This window comes from Chroicocephalus ridibundus, chromosome 3 (assembly GCF_963924245.1).
Source record: "Chroicocephalus ridibundus chromosome 3, bChrRid1.1, whole genome shotgun sequence".
Taxonomy (NCBI): domain Eukaryota; kingdom Metazoa; phylum Chordata; class Aves; order Charadriiformes; family Laridae; genus Chroicocephalus; species Chroicocephalus ridibundus.
In genome coordinates, this window is record NC_086286.1 from 75,213,737 (window position 1) to 75,234,832 (window position 21,096).

Consider the following 21,096-nt stretch of genomic DNA (forward strand, 5'->3'; position numbering starts at 1 on the left):
CACCACCTCCCCCCCCGCGCCCTAGGCCAAGAAACGACACTTCCTAGCAGGCAGCGCTGACGTGACGTGACGTGTGACGTGATGTGACGAACGAGCACTGGCGGCGGCCGTTAGGAAGTGGCGCGACGGTTTCGTTTCCCGGGGGAGGCGGGCAGCGGCGGCGGTTCCGCCATGTTGGTGTGTGAGGGCTGCGGGAAGGCGCTCTCCTCAGAGCCGGCGGCGCGGCGGCCCCTGCAGCTGGGCCGACAGCCCTGCTGCGACGAGATGCGGCGGCACGTCGAGGCGGGGCCGCCGGCCGCCCGCCGCCCCGAGCTGGCCGAAGGGCTTCCCCGCTGTCCCCTGTGCGGGGAGGCGGCGGGGCGGGAGCTAGAGGCCCACGTCTGGGCGCGGCACGGGCAGCTGCTGGGCGCCCCGGGCGGAGGTGAGCTGGGGCGGGGGGGGGGGCGTGTCGTGGCAGAGCCCCGCCGAGGTTGTGGGTGGCCGTGGTCCCCCGGGCCCGGGTGAGCTTTGCCGGGGGGGGGGGGGCGCGGCCGGGCTGCGCGGTGCGGGCTGTTTTCATCCCCGATGGAGAGCTCCGAGACCGCTGGTAGGAGCGAAGCGGGGGCGGTGAGGGAAGGCGGTAGAAGGAGGTCACTTAGAAAGGGACAGCGAGCGAAGATGATGGGCGCGTCGCTGGAAAAATCTTCTCCAGAGAAGGCCTAAAAACACTCACGGAGGCGAACCGGCAATGTTCTGCGTGCCCAAAATACACCGTCCGTATCAGTGAAAGCAAATCGTAAAGCTTTCCTGTGATAGGGAGGGGCTTTTTACCTAATGGGCCTATGTTTGGTCGCAAAGGTTCGACTTCGCCTCTTGAAGTCTCATCTCGGGCAGGGTCCTGTAGAGCAGTTGCAGTCCTCGTTAGGGAAAGGCAGTTTTCAGCTTGAAGTAGGAACTTAGGAAAGATCTAACACCAAAGTATTCTGAACTACTAAATGTTTATTTGGAGACCACAAGGATATTTTGGGGGATGAAGTTTGAGTAAGGAAAGCAGTTATTTATTTGAATACTGTATATTTATTTTAAGCGTGCTCAGAATTTTATTCTGACTAATTGCCCAAGGTCGCTGGTAGTTATTTCAGAAACTTAGTAATGGCATCTCTGCTAGTGGGTGATTCTGTTAGAAGACTAGCATTCTTGGTGTAACAAGCTATGTATACTGACAAGAAAAAGAAATGATGGTGAGGGTGCAGGATGTGGCAGTATAATTAACCACACTGCATAGCCTGTGGTTAAAAATAGGTTTCTCTTAAAAACAGTAACAACAAAAAAACCCAAAATAGATCTTAGCCATGAATAATATCTTACTTATACGTGTGCAAATAATGCAGAGCTTGAATAAATAACTTACTTGCCCGTATGCGATTTTCTATTTTAAATATAGTTGCATTAAAGGTGTTTTGTTTTTTTTTTTTATGTACGTAGTGTGTTTCAAGAAACTATATGTTCGCAGTGCTATGCAAAATGTTGCCAGTGAATTTTGATTATTATACCATCAAGTTTCCCTCCAGCCAGTCACCAGCTTTTAGCTTGGGCAAATGCTTTCCAGAAACAACTAACATAGCATATTCATTTCTATGTTTGTGAACACAGGAAGGTGCAAGTGAAATCTAGGGACTCAGAAGGTGGAAGTAATCTCAGTAAAGATGGAGTCAGGCTCTTCTCTGTGGTGCCCAGTGACAGGACAACAGGCAGTGGGTGCAAGCTGAAATACAGGAAATGCCATTTAAATGCAAGAGCAGTTTGGGTTTTGGTTTTTTACTGTGAAAGTGGTCAAACACTGGAATAAGTTGTCTGGGAAGCTTGTGGAGTGCCTTTCCTTGGAGTTATTCAAAAACTGACTGGAAAAGGCTCTGTGTAACTTAACCTGTTTAACTTGACCCTGCTTTGAGGGACTAGATAATCTCCAGAAGTCACTTTGAACCTTACCTATTGTGTATGGTAATAATAATAATACTAAAATAATAATAATACTAAATCAGTAATAATACCAAAACTGCAGAAAGAATATTTATCTGATAAATAAGATAATCTGATAAATATCTGATGTAGGAAGACCAACAAAGTAATAATGACAGCACATTTACTATTCTTTCTGCCCACCAACTGCTCTGTTACCACCCAAATATTAAAGTTTTGTAAGCAAGTGTTCTTCTGTTAGCAGGACAGATCTTTTCATTAATGGTTTGATATTTTAGACCAAGTGTTTCTTAATACAAATATTACCATAGCAAATTGTGATCTATAAGTTAAATGGGGCAAAATTTGATTAATAGAAAGAAGGAAAATATGTCTTAAAATTGTCAGGTATTTTGATACAAATTCTTAAATGGTTAGAGGAGAGTAACAGCTGTTTAAAATTGGCTGCCTTTCACTGGGGAGTTTCAATGGCAACACAAAATTCATTACTGTGTATTTATCTTAGGCTGTGTATCAGTTAAGGGGGGTGGTTCTCATGAAAACCAGGAATTGCATTAATTAAGAAACTGCATTTCTTTTTCAGACATAGGGAATGATGAACAGCTATATGAATGTCCCATGTGCAGTCTTACCTGTACAAACATTCAGATTCTTCAAGAACATGTGGATTTACACTTAGAGGAACACAGCTTTTCGGAAGGTACATGAAAGCATACAGGCTTGATAATACTTGAAAGCATTTACAAGTATTTGCATGTTGCAGTATAGAATCTCAGACAAAATTTAAACTATTTCTTGCACACATACATAATTAAGTGAACATAGTTAATAGCAATCCTGTCACTTGCCCAAGTGCTCTACTTAATTACGCATGCTAAAAGAAATACTTGTCTATGCATCCTTATTAAGTAAATGCATGTATGTATGTAGAATGTAGTATGTTAGTCAACAATATTTAGAAGACAGCTGCATTATATATTATTTTTTCTAGCTCTATAGAAGACTTGCATACACTGAATTTAGAGTCTCAAATTCCAGTGTGATGAGCTGAAAATTTATAACTTATGAAAACTTCATTTTTTCCCTCAATTCTTTTCTCTAAGTGTTTGTGCTGATTCGTTAGTCATAGCAATAAAGTAAAGGAAACAAAATTAATTTTGTTTATTAGCATGGCTAATAAAATCCTAGAGATTCCCTATCGAGTTCTTTGATTCTAAATTTGCTTTTCTCGCTTTGTTATGAGAGTGCTGGCAGTGATCCTAGAAGCTCATAATTGTGTGGTGCTCAAGAAACTGGGACTTCTTGCTAACAATGAAGTGAAATGTAGTAAACAAAAGCTGTTTTCTTAGTAGTAGACGTACATGCATTATTTGGCCAGTAATTGGTCCTGTAACTCAGTATAAACTTTGTCCAAGTCAAGAGTCTGAGTCTTGGTAGACTGAATGTAGTCAGTCCTGTTTACTGTTTGTTGCTAATAGCTCAAAATAGCATGGGGTGCATCTCCTGAAGTTAATGCTCGGTTGTGTTTATGCTTGTCTGCTTAGAAAAGAATCTTTAAAAATTAAATCAGTGATCCATCAAAGCATTGTTAACCTCCTGATCAAGTCTTCTGTCTCTGGAATGTTGTTTCTGGGTAGGTGGAAACATAAGAGATCTAGAACTGGCTCAATGGCTCCAAACTGAAGAAGATAATCGGCAGAGATCAGAAGAGGAGAAGCGAGAGAGAGAAGAATTTAAAAAGCTGCAGGTACAGTAATATTTCTGAATGGTAAAATTTTGAACAGTTGTGCCATTAGAAGCTCAGTATCTTGGAACTGTAATGACCTGGAATGGCCAAACCAGGTCAGACCTGTGCAGTCAGACAGGCTGTGTTGAGGTGGTGGTACAGGAGTGGGTTGCAGGCAAATGTATGCTCTCGGCAACCCACTGGTGCTGGGCATGCCTGCCTTGAGCTACTTGGCTTTACTGCGCAGAGTGGTGCTGCCTCAGGATGGAGCCGGGTGCTCCCTGTGCATGCCATCCTGCTGTCACTGGGCCCCTCTGCCTGCTGCCTTGTACTGTGCTCCACCCAGCTCCAGTGCCCTGCCTTGCAGCACAGCCTGGAGCATATTCCCTGGCAGAGTGCCGAAGGCCCTGAGCATCCTGGCTGTCCTCTTCCTGGGTACCATCACCTGCTTCAGTGACCGCTCCCCTGCTAGGTCCTGCTTCCCTCTCCCTCCCATCTAACAGCCCTCATAGCTCATTTCCCGCTGTCCCTACCTTCTGGCCATGGACTGCCTCTGTGCCAATGGCTGTCTGCCCAAGAGGGAGCAGAGGCATGCACCTGCTCTTCCAGGTGTGGCTTTCCAAGTCCCATATTCCTATTCAGGAGTGAAGCTTGGCCTTCAGCTCTAAAATATCATAAATCTGAAGTTTTTGTGTCTCATTGTTCATTATTTTTCAAAGTTACTTGTATATGCAGCTTCTGGAAATCACTATATGTGAATTTTAAAAGAACATGATTTAAATCATGCACACTCCATCCCTAACAGAGACAGTATGGCTTGGATAATTCTGGAGGCTACAAGCAGCAATTCCTAAAGAGTATGGAAAAGGAAGTTGACAGAGGAAAGATGCAGCCTTTTGAATATCACAAGAGAAAAGCTGACATGATGGAATGTTTGGCTTTTGGCATAGATGATGGGAAAACAAAGACCTCAGGTAAAAATGCTGAAATTATATACAACTAAGACTGTACTTTTTAGACCTTGCCTGTAGTGATCAAACCTGTCTTTAACAAAGCATATAATTAAATTTTAGTATTAGCTGCATCCTAATTCTAGTCTTTATTGTCTAGATCAATCTGTACCATTTTAGTCCTAAAGTAATAAAAAAATTAAAGCTTGATATGTTTCTAACCTTTATTCTTTTTCTTCTTTTTTATTTTTCTTTTTTTCTACGGAACCTTGGAACCAGGTTGTCTGGGTAAAGGTCCAAATATGATATGTATAAAAGATGCAAATGTCTTATTACAAGTCAGTTGTCCTTGAGTGTATGCTTGTTTACTATGTAGTAGTCATTGGTTCCTAACCTAGTGTAGCTGTCAAAATTTACAGTAACTCTGTATCTTATGTTTCGGTTAGTTGTAGTATCACATAGGCTGGTCCCAGGTAAGCACAGTGTTCATCTGATTACAAAGTCCAAGACAGGACTGGGAGGAGTAGACATCTACTTGATACATCTTCTTTGAAATGTTTTATAATTGATACAAAAATACAGTGCCAGTGCACAATCTGTGTCCCTTTCAAAAGGCTTCCTTGCCTTTACTTGCCAAGACCACAGTTCAAAGGTCTTTTAGCTTATTGTTAGTGGTTCTGGCTTACAAAATATCCACTTGATTCTTGACAGGTGAAATGCAATTTTTTTCTATAAGATATATTGAGTGGAAATAATTCACTTAATGTTTTTCATTCTTGGTAATGATTTGGACTTCAGAGAGGAATTCACAAAATAATCTGTCATGGCTGTGGAATGATTGTCTTCACAATTGCATGTCAATAAAGAGCCTTTGAGAATTTACATATACAAATTGTAGAGAGCATTCCTAAGCATGTTCTTTCATGTAAAAAAGAAGGATTTGGAGTATGCTGCAAGCGGATTTTTTAAAAAAATATTTACAGTAATGCTCAAATTTTATGCCGTTCCTTTCTGTGTCTTAGTTTCTCCAGGAAAAATAACTAGGTGGTGGGTGGGGGGGAGGGGGGAAGGAATAAAAGGGCTACATAATATGCATAAGTATCGCCATGTTTTTAAGGGGATGTTGTACTGGAGGTGGCAATGGCATACAAATGCTTTATTGGTGATGTTACTTTTCCTGTTTCATCGTAATAGTTCCTGTGCAGTTTATAATGTAGTCGAAGCTGTTAAATTTAAAATATTCATTGTGTAGCAGCAGTGAAAAAATATCTTAAATTCTGAAAGCTTCATGGCACATAAATTCATCAAAGTAAAGACCATTGAAATGAAATAGGTGCAATGAACACTGGTTTTGTGGTTTGGGTTCTTAACGTAGAATCACTTAGAAGTTTTACAAAAAGCTGTCTTAATCTGTATCTGGGGAAAGAATCTTTTTCTGGTAAGTTTTGTAGTTCATTTTACAGATAAACTTCATAGAATTATAGAATCATTTAGGTTAGAAAAGACCCTTGGGGTCATTGAGTCCAACCATCAACCCCACTCTACAAAGTTCTCTCCTACACCATATCCCCTAACACCACATCTAAATGACTCTTAATTTTTGTCTTCATGTTTGGTCTTCTTTTAGGAGTCATTGAAGCATTGTGTAAGTACTATGAGAATGAAAACAAAGATGTGAGGCATGTATGGCTTTCAACAGGAGTAGATCACTTCCACTCATCTTTGGGCGACAGAGGCTGGGGTTGCGGTTACAGGAATTTCCAGATGCTCCTTTCTTCACTATTGCAAAACAGCTCCTATGATGACTGCTTGAGAGGTATTAAACAAAACGCTGCTTACTTGTTTCACATACCTCGAATGACAACTGATGATGACAACTGATGGATGTTTTACCTTTTCATTTCCACAGCAAGGCTTACTAGGTCAATGATACCTATTAAATGCTTGTTATACCACTGCAGCTTATTGTGGAAAGAATCAGAGGGGTGAATAATGGCAAGGCATGATGTGGTTGAAGTTTTAGCTTTAGGGTTTTTTTGGTGCATCTTTGTATCATCAACTGCTGCTTATAAAAGAAGTTGAATATTTTTAATTAATAGGCTATTGCAGTAACTGTAACCATAATTCAAAACCTTTTCTGTTCCAGATACTATGCTAATTCCTAGTATACCAAAGATTCAGTCTATGATTGAAGATGCCTGGAGAGAAGGCTTTGATCCTCATGGGGCATCTCACTTCAGCAACAGATTACATGGTTCCAAAGCATGGATAGGAGCATGTGAAATTTATTCACTGTTAACCAGTCTCAGGATAAAGTAAATATTACTTTGTTGTTGTTATTTTTAAGTGCTGTACATTTAAAGGCCAGAATTGCCAGTGTGTGATGATAAAGCCACCTTAGTGGCTTTAAATTAAGCAACCTATGAACAGATCTGATTTTGCACAGCGCAAAGCTGCATAACTACTTGTGCAGGTACACAGATTGAAAAACTAATTAGATCATTGAGACTTGGTGAAGAATTGTGCCACATATGCATAAAACCAAACATTGATTAAAAACTTCATTTCTTTAGGAGTTTCTTCTCAAGAATCTGAATTTCAGCTCAGTTACATAATTCTGAAAGCTGTTAATTGGATTCTGTAGTGTACGTGTATCACTTATACAAAAAAATCAAACGTTAATTTTTGCAAGCGTCGCAAGTTCTTGTTAGACTGAAGAGCAGTGTTTCTTTGTTACAGAATAAATCTTGCAGTTTTGAACAGTATATATACCATTGCTTTGTAATTATGCGTCCCCTATTCCTATATTTAAAAAAAAAAGGAAAAAAGTGGTAATGACCACTTGATGCCTGGAATTGCTGTGTTTACAAAACATGCTTGGTGCAGGCCGAAAGGACTGAGTTGAAGAAGTTGTTTTAACAAACAACCTGCTTGAAAATTTATTGTTGTTTTCATTCTAAATGTTCTGTAGGTGTCAAATCATTGACTTTCACAAACCAACTGGCCCTATGGGTACACACCCTCGTTTATTTGAGTGGGTTTTGCGTTATTATTCTACAGATAACGAAGGTGGTGCAAAGGTGGTGTGTACTTCCAAACCACCTATCTACTTGCAACATCAAGGTCAGTATCACAGTAAGCTGGTTTCATTCTGTTCTCTGTCTTTCTTCACATGTGCTGCAATTCAGAGCAGCATTTTACATTCCTTCTGCATTTAATTGAAGGCATGGCTTTATTTCCTGTTATTTTTTTATTTAGTAAGAGCAACACTAAAGTTTGTATTTTTGTTGGATGGAAGAGCTAGGTGTGACTTGGATCTCAACTTTGTGACATCTGCTCTTTACTTGTAACTACCTCATTCAGTTTCAAGTAATATCTTCCTTGATCTGAAAATAAGTAGTGTGCTACAAAGAGTGGGATTTATGTGTTTTTAAATTACTGAAACTCTATTTTAAAATTAGGTCATAGTCGTACCATTGTTGGAATAGAAGAGAAGAAGAATAAAACCTTATGTTTGCTACTGTTTGACCCGGGGTGTCCTTCCCAAGAAATGCAGAAACTGCTGAAACAAAACAGTGATGGTACTAGTCTCAGACTACTTCGGAAATTTGTGGGTAGCTTAAAAGAAAAGCAGTACCAGATAGTGGCTGTGGATGGTATACTCTCATTGGAAGAGAAAGCTGTAAGTATTTCGGAAAGTAGTTTCTGTCTAAGAAAACTTAAGAGAATTTGCGTCTCTTCCTTAATACTCAAAATGCACATGCATATGTGGTTGCATGGTGAATTTTTTTCAGGTCCTCACTTTCCTTGTTCTTCTTGCTACTTTCTGCTTATTCTCTGTGAATTGAGTAATCACAGGATATCAAGACCAAAAAGGTTTTGTGCATAAATGCATGTCACCTTGATGTAACTGACAACTTCTGCATCTTTTATGACACTTGCAGCTGTTCGCACATGTAAATTAGGCTTTTTTTTTCCTCAGAGTTTTCTTACAATGTTTTCTCCTAAGTAAATTCTTGTGGGCATATAAGCTACTTACAAAGCATTTGTAGTCTGAAATTACATTCAGGGGGTTTTATTGCAATTTTGTAAAGCTGTGTGGAGTCTGTCAGCCTTTGATTGTTGAAGAACAAGGCGCACAGATTCTGAGGCCTAACCAGCCAATGTCTCCTTAGCTTTGACACGAGAAACAGTGCATTCTGCTTTCTGAAAGTACTTAGAACTTCATATATTCAGAACGCATCTCTGAGTAACTTAATGTTTGAGCTGTTGGCATTTTTATAAATCCTATCCACGTTTCACTTTGGGCATTGTAAGTTTTTAAGACCTTAGGAGTTTTCAGCTGAATGTTAGATATAATTTTTGTTTCTTAAGCTTTGTCTTTCCTGCACTAACAAATTGATTCTGAGGACCCATGTTCTGAATCTGTGGTGTCTTATCATCACTGTTTAGCATGTTCAAGCTTCAGGACAGACTTTGGTTTAAACTGTGGAATAACTGGTGACTGAATCACCTACTCAACTGTATTTAACGTCTATGTATTGAAATGAGCTATAGTCTTAAGTATTCTCTGGTCCTGAACACGTCAGAAATATCAGTGAAACACAGGCATCCTCTCTTCCTCCTACTGGCAAAAGATTTAAAATTCAGGACACAGTAAATAGAAGTGTGTTGTATGGGATCTGTGTGTGGGGTTTTGTTTGGTTTTGGTTTTTCTTCCTCTTCAAAGATTTGATTCATATTTAAAAATAGTAGTTGTTTAGAATTTTGTCTTGGAAACTCCCATTTAATTAAGATGAGTTATAACCCCTTACACTTGTTAAGCTTACCAAACTACTAATTCGGAAAATGCTCTTTAAAAGTGGTGGTTTTGTCCATTGAACTATTCACATTCCCCTCTCCACCTTTTTTTAGGCTCGCTGCCATGCTTCTCGGGTCTTAACATCAGAGAAGATTCCTTAAAGGATGCCTTTATTACCTCTTTCTGGAATTTGCTGGATGCAAAACATCAAAGTCCTGGACTGTGACCCTAACTCAACAATTTCTAAACATAAACCATGTCTCCATAAATGCTTCGGGCTGTGGAGAAGCACAACACTGGAGTAAACCTGTAGTTTTGATCTTCAGTCTTCAATCAGAACTGCTCTCCTGATGAGTTTGTAACTCTGAAGCATTACAGTCCTTGTCTTACTAGAAAACTTGGTATTTTCTTAGTTGCTTAGATTACCAAGCAACACCTACCATCCCATAGCAAACTATGCACCATAGTTAACTGTCAATAAGTGGTGGATAAAGTTACTATGGAACTTCTTTATTGGAGTGCCTGGTCATGGTTTACCTCTGTAAATATGTTTATGCTGCCTCTGTGGCCAGTGCTCTATTTCTTACCAGATTTGATCAACAAATATCTATTATGCCTCAGCAAATTCTCCTGCAACTATTTGCCAAGTACAGAGACAGTGCAGTGATGTCACAATACTGGGTGTTCCACCGGGGCTTAGTTTACTACTGCACTTCTTTTCAGTTAGCTGGCTTCTCTAGGGGTATCCCTTGTAAACACGAACATGTGTGCTTATGAGATGGATCAGTGTTAGCGTTGGCTGTGGGGTCCAAAGTGGGTTGCGTGTGCTTTAGGGGCTGCACAAGACAATCCACTGGGATTAGGAAGGAAATATTTCTTTTGTATCATGAATAAATAAAATTTAATTTTTTTTAAAAAATCTTTATTTGATCCTTTTTTATTTCTATTTTTATGTATGTTCTATAAGGTATATCCCCTAGGTCTCGGGGGTATCTCAAAGGGACATTTGAACTGACTGTTGATTAGAGGCCCTATTGTGCAGGGTTAATGTCGTTTAAGGGACTGGAGCTATCTGCTGAAATGAGTATCTTGGGCCTTTGAGGCACCCTGCAATATCTAAGATGTGCTGCTTTGGCTGAATGTAGGAGTTGTGACTCTCTAGCAGGGCAGCTGGTGGCTGGGAGGGATGGTCGAGTGTGTTGCAGATAGCACTAGATGCCTTTGCTTAAGCAACCGAATCGTGCCAGAGCATCCATTTACTGTAAGTAGAGCTTAGATACTTCCTTTTAATTTAGCTCTCTTACCTGTTGACATCTATCTAGATGTAGGTGTCTTACCATTAACCTGTTTCTCTCATGTTTAATATGGTCTGGCAATAAGAACTAGTAATTTTTGGAAGCAGTGAAACACATGAACCTGTAAAGATATTACAACCCATAGATCAGTAATTTTTCTGAAATGTGCGTGAAAGTAAAGAGCGCTGGAACAGGCTGCCCAGGGAGGTGGTGGAGTCTCTGTCTCTGGAGACGTTCAAAACCCGCCTGGGTGTGTTCCTGTGCAGCCTGCTCTAAGATGACCCTGCTCTGGCAGGGGGGTTGGACTAGATGGTCTCCAGAGGTCTCTTCCAACCCTATGATTCTAAAAAAAATTCGAATTATGCAAATATGTTAATTTCAGTAGGTGTGTAGAAGTGGCCTACAACCTGTAAAATGGTTAAACATTTAGTTCTGGGAATTGAGGGACCATCAACTCCCATATTAGCCCTGATCCGAATAGCACATGTTCTTACGCCATGTGAGGTTTTGCAGCCATGCAATCGTTTGACCTCTCACGGATCCACTTCGGTCTCTTCTGCACTGTTCCCTCACCTCCCCTGTGGCTGGGGATGTCTGTTCCTGGCTAAAGCTCTGCTGATTCCAGATCAACCATGTTCCTTACCAGTGTGACACTGTGCCCAGGATTAAGCCTAAGAAGCAGGAATTGCAGCTCAGCCCCAGCTCTTCACTTATGTGTTCAAACTGCCACTGGGATGAAGCCGGTGTTTCAGTGAAATGCTGTAATGTGCCAAATTTGAAATATCTCTTTGTACTAGCTTGTGAATGCTGTTTGATTCCTCCATAACCACCATAGGGCAGCTCGATTCCAAGGGAGCAGAAGAGTGGGAGTCTCGTTTGATCCAGCTGCAGATGACTCTGGAAGGGCCCTTGCAATAGCGATTGCTGGCACCACCTGGGCAGCAACCAACTATCTAAGGTACTCGATTCCTTGTATAAGCATGACCTCATGCCAAGATCCCAACGAATGTTGTTGTGTGTGGTTTTTGTTTTGGTTTGTTGTGGGATTTTTTTGTTTGACTGTTTTTTGTAACAAGTACTCTAGGAGTGTCAGAGCAACACAGGCCTAATTACAGGTTTATTAAGGTCAAGTTCCTGGTGTCTCGCTTGTTGCAGAAAGTCACCCTGCACCTTGTTGCATCCTTGTCACCCCAGGAATGCCATGTGAAAGGTCGGACCAACCAAGGTAATCGTGGCACAACAAACAATAGTCTTTTCAGGGAATGGTAGCTGGGGCAGGATAAGGGGGTCACTTCCAAACATGGGAACTTGGGGAAACTATGGCAAAGAAATCAGTGGGTTAACAGAACATTTAAATAACCGTAATGAGACCCAGGATCTGCATCCTGAATCGCTACCAAAAGTTTGCCCTGTGAGAGAGAATGAGTGCCTTTGGGCTCAATGCTAACTAAAACAACTTAAGGGATATTGTCTCTTTTTGTCAGACTCTCCTGGGTTCACAGAAACTGAACTTTTTATCTTCTTTGCAGATAGTTGCCTCAGGATCCTGTTTGGACCTATTCACAAGACCCTGAATATCTGGTTAACCACTTGGGTGAAGAAACTAACGGCGTGTCCCTGAAATTCCAAGAAGGACTTTGATCCGCTTTTCTCTTCCTAGGCAGGAGGGCAACAGAAGCAGTAGTTCACTTCTGTGATCAGAAGTAAATCAAAGAGCCTTGCCATTGCTGGGAGCATCGCTGCTTGTGTTCAGCTGCAACCTGTATTTTCTGAAAAATGGTGAAGGAGTGTCCGCGAGTGTACTTAAGGGAAAGCACAAACTGATTACTGAAAGGCCTCCCAAGTCTGCCATACATCGAGTGCTGAAGCAGTTTATTCTTTACGTGGAGTGAACTAACTCAGAAAAGCTTCAGGTGATTGTCATGAAAATTGTCACTTGGGTTCGTCAGAAGCTGTTAATTGTTTTACCATCATTTTGAAAATGTGTTCATTTCTCCTTGGGAACAATGTCAAAATTCTCCTTAAATTCAAAATTTTGGGGGGCAAAATGTTTCATTCTTTTTTTTGGTCTATTTATATTCAATTTATCTTATATATGACTTACCCAAATACTTTTTTATATACTATAATATTAAGAATTTATAGAGACTTTAATGTGAATGTTATTTTGAAGGAAAAAATCACGTCATTTAATTCTAGTATGCTAGTAATATTCTAGTAATCCTAGTTTTTAATTCTAATTCACGTTGCTTTATAGATAGGCATTTTCAGATGAAATATCCCTAATTGAAGATTCCAGTGAAAAATGTGGATTTTAGTGACCCCTAGGTTTTTCTCACAAAAACAATTTCTAATTATTCTTTTGGATCATATGGCAGTGAATTTCATTCTTCTCTCTTGAGATCACAATGTTATCGTGTATGTTGTTGCTTTCACCTGTGGCCGGCGTAGTTGGGTGTATGCATTTGTTTTGCCTGTATTATGATAGATGGAAGATCGTCCCAAAATTCACATTGTTTTATTAACATTTACCACTGTCATTTCACTTATCAATTCATTATAAAAAACTTCATGAATTTATACTGAAGTAGTGCCTAAAAGCCCAAATACCTTCACGAATCTAGAATGCTAACAGGCGCACACACAGAAGATTAATGCATTTACAATCTAAAAATAAGACAACGAACGACAAATGGAGATAGCCATGTCCCAGAGAAAATAGAAATAAGGAGACAGAATTAGTCGGTGTGGTAGACAATGATCACAGCAGTGACTGTCCATCTGCTGGCAAGTGGTTTACAGGTATTTTTACATATATATGTACATATATATACATATATATTTACATATATATTTACATATATATTACAGCACAGGGTCATTTGAAGAAGATTTAAAGAAGGAAAATTATCTTGTTTTGTAGGTGTTTAGAAGGAATTTGTCTTAGGCACGATGAAGAATATCCTAAGAAGGTGATAGAAGATGGCACATAGGTCACTGAAAGGTCCTTCATGCTGAATGGGAGAAAAGAGGTAGCAGGAAGTAAACTGTCTAAATCTCAAAAGTGCAGGCAAACTTCCCTCTTCCTTCTGCTGAAAAAGTGGGACTTGGACAGGCAAAGGGTATTTGCTTCACAGTTTAAGGGACAAGAAGCCAAACACATTGATCATGTTCTTGCAGACGCGTAAAAGACATTTATATCAACTGGTATGTACATTAATTGATGGCTCTACGTTGGTGGACTCTTTGGAATTTGTTCCTCCCTGCTCTTTTTTAGTAGTGACTGTTACTTAAAAGACCAAAAACTGGAAGGTCACAGTTTCAGATGACTAACAAATGATCAGTTTTGGAGCTTCTTTTACAAAAAGTAACTAGGAAACATAGAGCATCTATTTGTTTTGCCTTAGTGTCTATTTCTACTCATTCTGTTCCATCAAACATGCACAAGCAGCTTCATTTCCTAATTCCTTCTTCGAATTTTGTCAAAGATCGAAGACAACTCTTTTGGACCTTGTTACTATAATACAATGTTCATATCACAGCTAAAACCAGAAGCAGCTGTAACACTGCCAGAGGTCTTCCCATGGGCTCGCTTAGCCTGATGCAATCCTATGCAGTAGCATAGCCAGATGCATAGACTTCTTCATCGCTTACCTGTTTTCAGTATACCCTTTTAAACTGGTAACCACTTTGTTTTGCTGGTTAGTTGCATCTGTGACGAATCTTTTGCTGATATGTAGGACCTTTAAGTATATTTCTAGCTTGTTGAAATGAGACTGCTGCTGATAGGAGCACTTTGATATGGAACTGGGACGAAGTGACCTGAAACTAGGATGGTTTCGTTGTCTTGCCAAATAGAACTATTCTGATAAGGCCTAATATGTGTCTGTAGATGGGGAAAAAGGAGTTACTGTGGAGGTCAAATGGAACACTGCAGCAGACCCTTCACAGGAGGAGGGAGGACCGTTCATCGAGGTCCCACCTCTCCCACCACGAAGAACAGCACCTGCCTGCCACTTGTTGTGATTTGCTCTGCTTGTATACGCTGTGCCTCACCAGGAAAGGCGCCTAGTGCCCATGCCTCTGCCCTCCTGAGTCACCTCGGTGCTATAAAGCAGGAAGAGTTGGAAGAGTTCAGCCTCTAGCATGTGATGGCAGCTTCCCAGGAGACGGGAGAACAGCAGGCAGGGCCATAACAGCAGCTGCCATCCCAAGAGCACATGGGCTCCCTCTCACAAGCCACAACAAGGGTGAGCTCAGATTTCCATGAAAAGCAAAGATTGTTTTATTTTCCCTCTTCCTCCATGAGGATTTTATAAATAGCGTTGTTCCATTGTTACATGTTCTCTTGCCAGGACATCAGTTTCTGCTAGGAAGAAGTCAGAGGAGTTATTGAAAAATTAATTCTGTCCTCTGTTGAGTTTCGGATTCAACTTATTCCTAAAGAATTAGTGTATTTTTCAATCTTTTACAAGGGCGCAACCTCCCAGTCAACAGTGAGAGGAACATCATAAAATAGTAGTATTCTCTAGATACAAACCTGCCTTGGCTGTCTCAAGGGCTGTGCCAAGTGATCCTACAAGTCCCACCAGCTGGGACTTGTTTTCAGGCTATTTTCAGGCTCCTTTAAATCAAGTAGGATTTTCAAATGCTTTACAGCAGAAGACATTGTATGTATTGGTGACCTGTTCCATGTACCATGTACAGAGCTACCTCTGCATACTGAGGAATCGGGGAGAAAACTCAGTTCTTTGTCACTCTTGCCATGTCGTAGAGGCTGGCAACATAGTGCTTTTCAGATGATAGGTGAGGCCGTGGCTGATCTGCAGTTGACCAAAATATACTTCCCAGCTGCACAGATGAATTCCAAGAGTTTATAACTGTTTTACCTTTAATTGTGTACTTTGACTTAGTAATCAGAAACCAAAGGTAGCTGTTAAGATACGTGTTTATGAGGTACTGTTGCACCTGAGTAAGTGATGTGATCATAAAATAGCCTTCCAGGGATCTTTATTTTCTTTCAGGAGCCTATGTGAGCTCAGAATATTTTGATCTTAACATTTTATGGAGAACAGAAGGTATGGAAATAAGGGCAAGGAATCTATGGCGGGGGATTATCTTAAATAACATGGACCATCACCTCATTTGTTTGCTATGCACTTTAACATTTAGCTCCAGGAAAGGAAAGAACAGGGAGGTAGGAGAGAATGTTATTTCTTTACTCGTTTAGAGATAACACATTATCAGCCCTTGTCCTTAACATGTTTCCAGCAAAACTTCTCCTCCTCCATGTGAATGGTGGATTTAGGAGCTTTTGAAACCTTGCTTCTTCCCTGTGCCTTTTCCATTCTTCCAGGCCTGCCAAAAGAAAAAAAGACAAAAATAAAACGGACAAATAAAAGTTTCAGCTCAAGGAACTGTTCCTTTGAACATGGTCTGATAAAGAAACTGTTTTTGACAGAGGGTTTAGTTGTTTGTCAGCATACTATAAATCACAAAGAGTTCGTGTTTGCCACTCATATAGCTATGTAAATGTAAAATGGTACCTACATACTGGGTGCATCATGCCCACAGTTTTGCACCGACAAGAAGGGAGGATTGTAGGTTGCAAGATGTGGTGAGGAATGATCTCACAACCTCCTCCTTCTTGTGGAAGTGTTGGAGCGTGAGGAGGAGTCTGCATCTAAATACCACAGAAAATTTTTCTGCAAATGTCACTACCTGGTTCTTAATTTGGTACTGTTGCTCACCTTTGTTTTTTCCCCAAAACTTTGAAAAACCCAGAATTTATGCAAATGGGATCAATAGCTCTTATTTACTCGAGTTTCATATATTTCAGTCTCTTGTACACTATGTTGTGTGAGCAAATTAAAAATAGGTACAATATGTTAAGTGCAGTGATATTCATTGTCTTCCTGTTCTTAATCTCATTGTGTGCAAGGAAGAGGATATTTGAAGTCATACCTATGGCTGTATCATCCTCAGATCCACGATATGATCCATCCATGAACTAGGCAGTATTGATGAGGGAATATATTTGTTAAAAGACGTGAATCATCTGTAACAGAAGAATAAATAAATAAGCTATAATCCATAAAAATAATTGCATGGTAGTGACAGAATAAAGAAACAAGCAAACGAGTAAGGATTTTTGCCGTCTTTCCAATCTCTTCCCTTGCTATCCTCAGAAGCAGGGCTATGGAGTGAATTCCACTCTCTACAGTTTGCAACTTCCTTTTGTGTGCATTTTTCAGGCAGTAATCTTCCTCACAGGGGTATAATTTCGTACCATGCTTTCACTGCAGCTTTCTTCTCACTTACCTTTCACCTGAAACTTAGAGTGCAATGTAGGCAATGAGCTGCACCTTTAACTGGGCTGTCGGCTACATGATAACCTAGGACAAATCGTGTTCTAAGTGAGATCACAGCGTACAAGACTTATCAGTGAAAAACATGCAGAGTCTTGTCCTTGTTCTTGGCTGCTTGTTCAGCAGTTTACAATGGGGTAATATTTTTCACTCCCCTATGAACAGGGGAGTAATCTTGTGGCCACGGGATTACAGATCTGGGTTTTTGTGTTATGCCATCTATAATATAGTTCGTGGCATCTTGGCTTAAATTCCACAGAAAAAAAAAAAAAGCCTGTGTCCCTTCAAGTGGTTTAACCAACTGGAGAGTCTGTAGAATTTTGAGAAAGAGACTGAAGATTTTAAAGTCCAGAATCAGCGTGATCCCATCACCTCACTTTGAGAGGAATAGTCTCAAGGCAGACACATTAAGTGAAGAAAGATTTTTCCATTCATTGGTTCTAATCCAGAGACACAGAGAGTTCCTTTTTCCAAAATATAGCTTTTGGCACTTAACTTTGTTCAAACTGGCACTGAGAGGTAAAATGTCAAGGTGCCTTGATAAACCTGGTCTCGAATGGAGTATAATGGAGTATGTCATGGTATACTCCTCCAGCCCCCACCTACTCCTTCCTTTGCAGGATCTGAGAGATGCTGTGTTGAAAATCTACAGCTCTGAAGACAACAATCTATCTATCTGACTAAAACATGAATTAGAGACCGCGGTGGGAACAGATGACATCTGAAGACATGAAAAATGATCCCAAGGCGAACTATGACGTCTTTCCAAACAGACTGAGAAGTTGTTACTCAAATGGCAAACAAGAGCGTCAGTCTGATAAATCGCAAGTTGAATCAGGCTAAAGGGAGAAAAGCAGAGCTGTAAAAGGCAAGTGCTTGTAAATACCTTATCTATGAGAAAGTGTAGCAGGGTTAAGCAAAAAACATTACAACGGCATAAGCCAGCAGCACTTTAAAAAGTTCTTGAGAAGGTGGAGGCTTGTAGAGAAGACAGGGTAGTGACACAATGAACAAGCAAACAAGTAAGAATTTTTGCCATCTTTCCAATCTCTTCCCTTGCTATCCTCAGAAGCAGGGCTACGGAGTGAATTCCACTCTCTGCAGTTTGCAACTTCCGTTTGTGTGAGCTTTTCAGGCAGTAATTTTCCTCACAGGGATATAATTTCGTACCATGCTTTCACTGCAGCTTTCTTCTCACTTACCAGAATTTTTAGAGGGGAACAGCCCAGACAGAAGTAGTAAGATGGCTGGTTGATAATTTTTGCTATGCATACAGAAAGACTATTTAGATGTTGTAATGCTTTTGAGCTACGGATCATGCAAAGCACTTGGAAGGATTTGAGGTCTTTACTCCAACTGAGAGAAAGAAAATCATGTTCTTCCAGCCCTGGCCTTTTCAAATCTTTTTAAAATTTCTGTTAAAATGTGCATATAGACACACACGTAAATTAAATACATGGATAACTGTCACTGCAGGCATGTTTTACTGTAAGGTAGGAAGTGCAAGGAGATGGCTCCACACTCCGTGTGTGAAATGGAGAGTTCAATGCTCAGCTTTAGCCAAAGTACGTGGGTAGAGTTTGTTAAATGAGAGTTTTAGGCCTAATTCAAAAGTGATCTTATTGTCATATCATTGGTTTCGTTCACATTTCCTTGGCCCAGCACATTTCACAACATTTAATGCTTATAATTTTCAACATTCCTCTCATTTTCCTCTTACCCTAGTGGATTTTAATGTTTAAAATTATTGAAAAAAAAGTCATTAGGATTTTAAAAAAAGCTGTTTTCCATTTGGCAGTTGGTTTCATGGGCATTGTGTCCTCAGATTCTCCATTCAAAATTTTACACACTCTTGAACATCACTCATCTTTTATTTTGGTGATTATTTTGATCTCCCAGTAAAAGCAGAACCTATGAAAAATGGCTTATAATGCAGCACTAGTCAAATCCTCATAGTCAAAAGGAAGATGCTATCTTTGAAACTAGAATGGAGGAATCCTATGCTCAGACTGTTAAAACTGCTTTGCTTAAATACCTGATATTATTCTTCATTTTATCTCTCTTGAGAACTCTGATGTTCATCGACTAGTAATGTACTGAAGCAAGGGGTCAGGGTCTAGTAAAAAATCAAGTAAAAGGTATCACAAAAATGATCTTTTCTAGACTACCTTCTGTCCTGGTTCTCACACTTCCCTTACCAAGGTTTTCCTCCAGATACATCCCATTCCCTGTGAGCTTAACTTTGGAAAAATGACTTTGTATCTAAAGACTGAAAAATACTAGGGCGATCAAAACCCTTTTTTTTTTTTTAGCTGAACTAGTTTGTTTTCTAGGATTTTTTGATCCGTTTGAAAGCAGCATGGAAATTCATATTTACGGACATACCCTCTGGAACGTATGAGCCAAGGAGCAAGCACTTGCAGGTAGCCCATGGCTAAGTCACTGAAATTTCTGGTTCATTATTCTTTGCTTTCCAAGAAGAAAAGTAACAGATACATGAAAATTAAAACATGCAAATAATACACATAATAGTAGAAAAAACAGCATTTGTTTCGCCAAATTTGGTTCAAATTCCATATCCTTTGCTGAGGAAAATTAGTATAATCCTCCTTGTGGCTGCCTATACACTTTGCCCTGGCAACATCTCCTTTTCACATACGACTCATGTGAAAGCATGTTATTCACACTGTGCAGCATATACGTTTGGGGTTGTTTGGCTTTGACACCATCCCTATAACTCTTTCCAAAACTTCTCAGGCCTCAGTTTCACCCTGTTCATTTTTCTGCAGTGTAAAATGCACCAAACTCTCCCCTCTTTCTAGCTGCTTTTGGGGACAAAACACAAACTAATGGGTATTAGAGAGAAAATAGTCTCTCAAAGACAGAAAAAATGTATTCCCAAATTCACAGCACTTGTTTAAGCATCTCTGCTGGAATCCTGCTCTTGTGCATTAATGGGAATACACAAACAAAACTGCCCAAATACCTCATTTCCCAAAGACAAATCTGTTTCACAGCGATTTAGAATACTTGTGGCAACCTAAAATCCTCATACCAGGTCGCTGAACTTGGGAACTTAGATACAAGACACACAGGTATAACATATTCACTTGTGAATTACAGGATTGAAAGAAAGAGGGAGACAGAGTATGCGGGTGAGAGCAGTCCTGCAGGAGAGAGCAGACACGGGAATCATGAGAAATGGCTACATTCACTCTCCCACGCTGACTGCGGCCCTCAGGTAATACTGACTTAGGAGGAGTTTCCTTAGTAACTCAGGCATCGTGTATATTTGGTATGGATTTTGTGCAATAATGGTCAACACTAGATGATACTGGTATGTAATAGTATCTGTTATTAGTATAGGTTATTACCTAATACCTGAGGCATGTCTAAAATAAAGGAATGCCATACAAACCATTATTTTTTTCCCTCAGTTGATGGGTAACAATCTGTTCCTATGCAGATACCAAAAACGAGCACTGAAGTGGTCTAATTGAGTTTGCCCTTTTTTGCTGTGACATGTTGAGTGTATTTTTGTGGTAACAAATAAAACTTATTTGGGGGATTCCATGTGCCTAATTTAAGCATTTGCTATAAATTTTAGTTTTACAGAAAAGGTAGGCAGGAAACCTCTCTTTGTCTGTTGTCACTATAGGGAACTTCAGAGCTACACCAGTTTGCTGTCACTGTAGATGCCTGTGAAAGGAGAACTATGATTAGTATGTGCAGAAACGTATTGGTGCAAAGTACCAGAGGAAGCAATCAGAGAAGGACATAAGATGTTAATAGCACTGAGAACACTGGTTTTGCTTAAATTATACAAGCAGCCATATTTTTCCTTTCCCAGTATCAAATTGAACTTTGTGCAACTGCACCTACTCTATATGCTAGGTATTTGGATCCCCAGATTAATTATTAATATTGCAATGGACTATTTGTCCCAAATAAAGTTAATATACGTGACACCTATGTTCAATTAACAGCAGATAGACTG

The 21,096-nt window shown here is 40.1% G+C and overlaps 1 protein-coding gene across 1 annotated transcript; it reads left to right on the forward strand.

Annotated features, from left to right (window-relative positions):
* Window positions 1-21: 21 nt before the first annotated feature.
* ZUP1 (zinc finger containing ubiquitin peptidase 1) lies at window positions 22-10,342 on the forward strand. The gene is made up of 9 exons (XM_063329737.1): window positions 22-421; window positions 2,543-2,659; window positions 3,597-3,706; window positions 4,491-4,659; window positions 6,263-6,451; window positions 6,782-6,950; window positions 7,607-7,758; window positions 8,097-8,317; window positions 9,550-10,342. The coding sequence occupies exons 1-9, from the start codon at window positions 172-174 to the stop codon at window positions 9,595-9,597; spliced, it is 1,425 nt and encodes a 474-aa protein (XP_063185807.1). The 5' UTR covers window positions 22-171; the 3' UTR covers window positions 9,598-10,342.
* The last annotated feature ends 10,754 nt before the right edge of the window (window positions 10,343-21,096 follow it).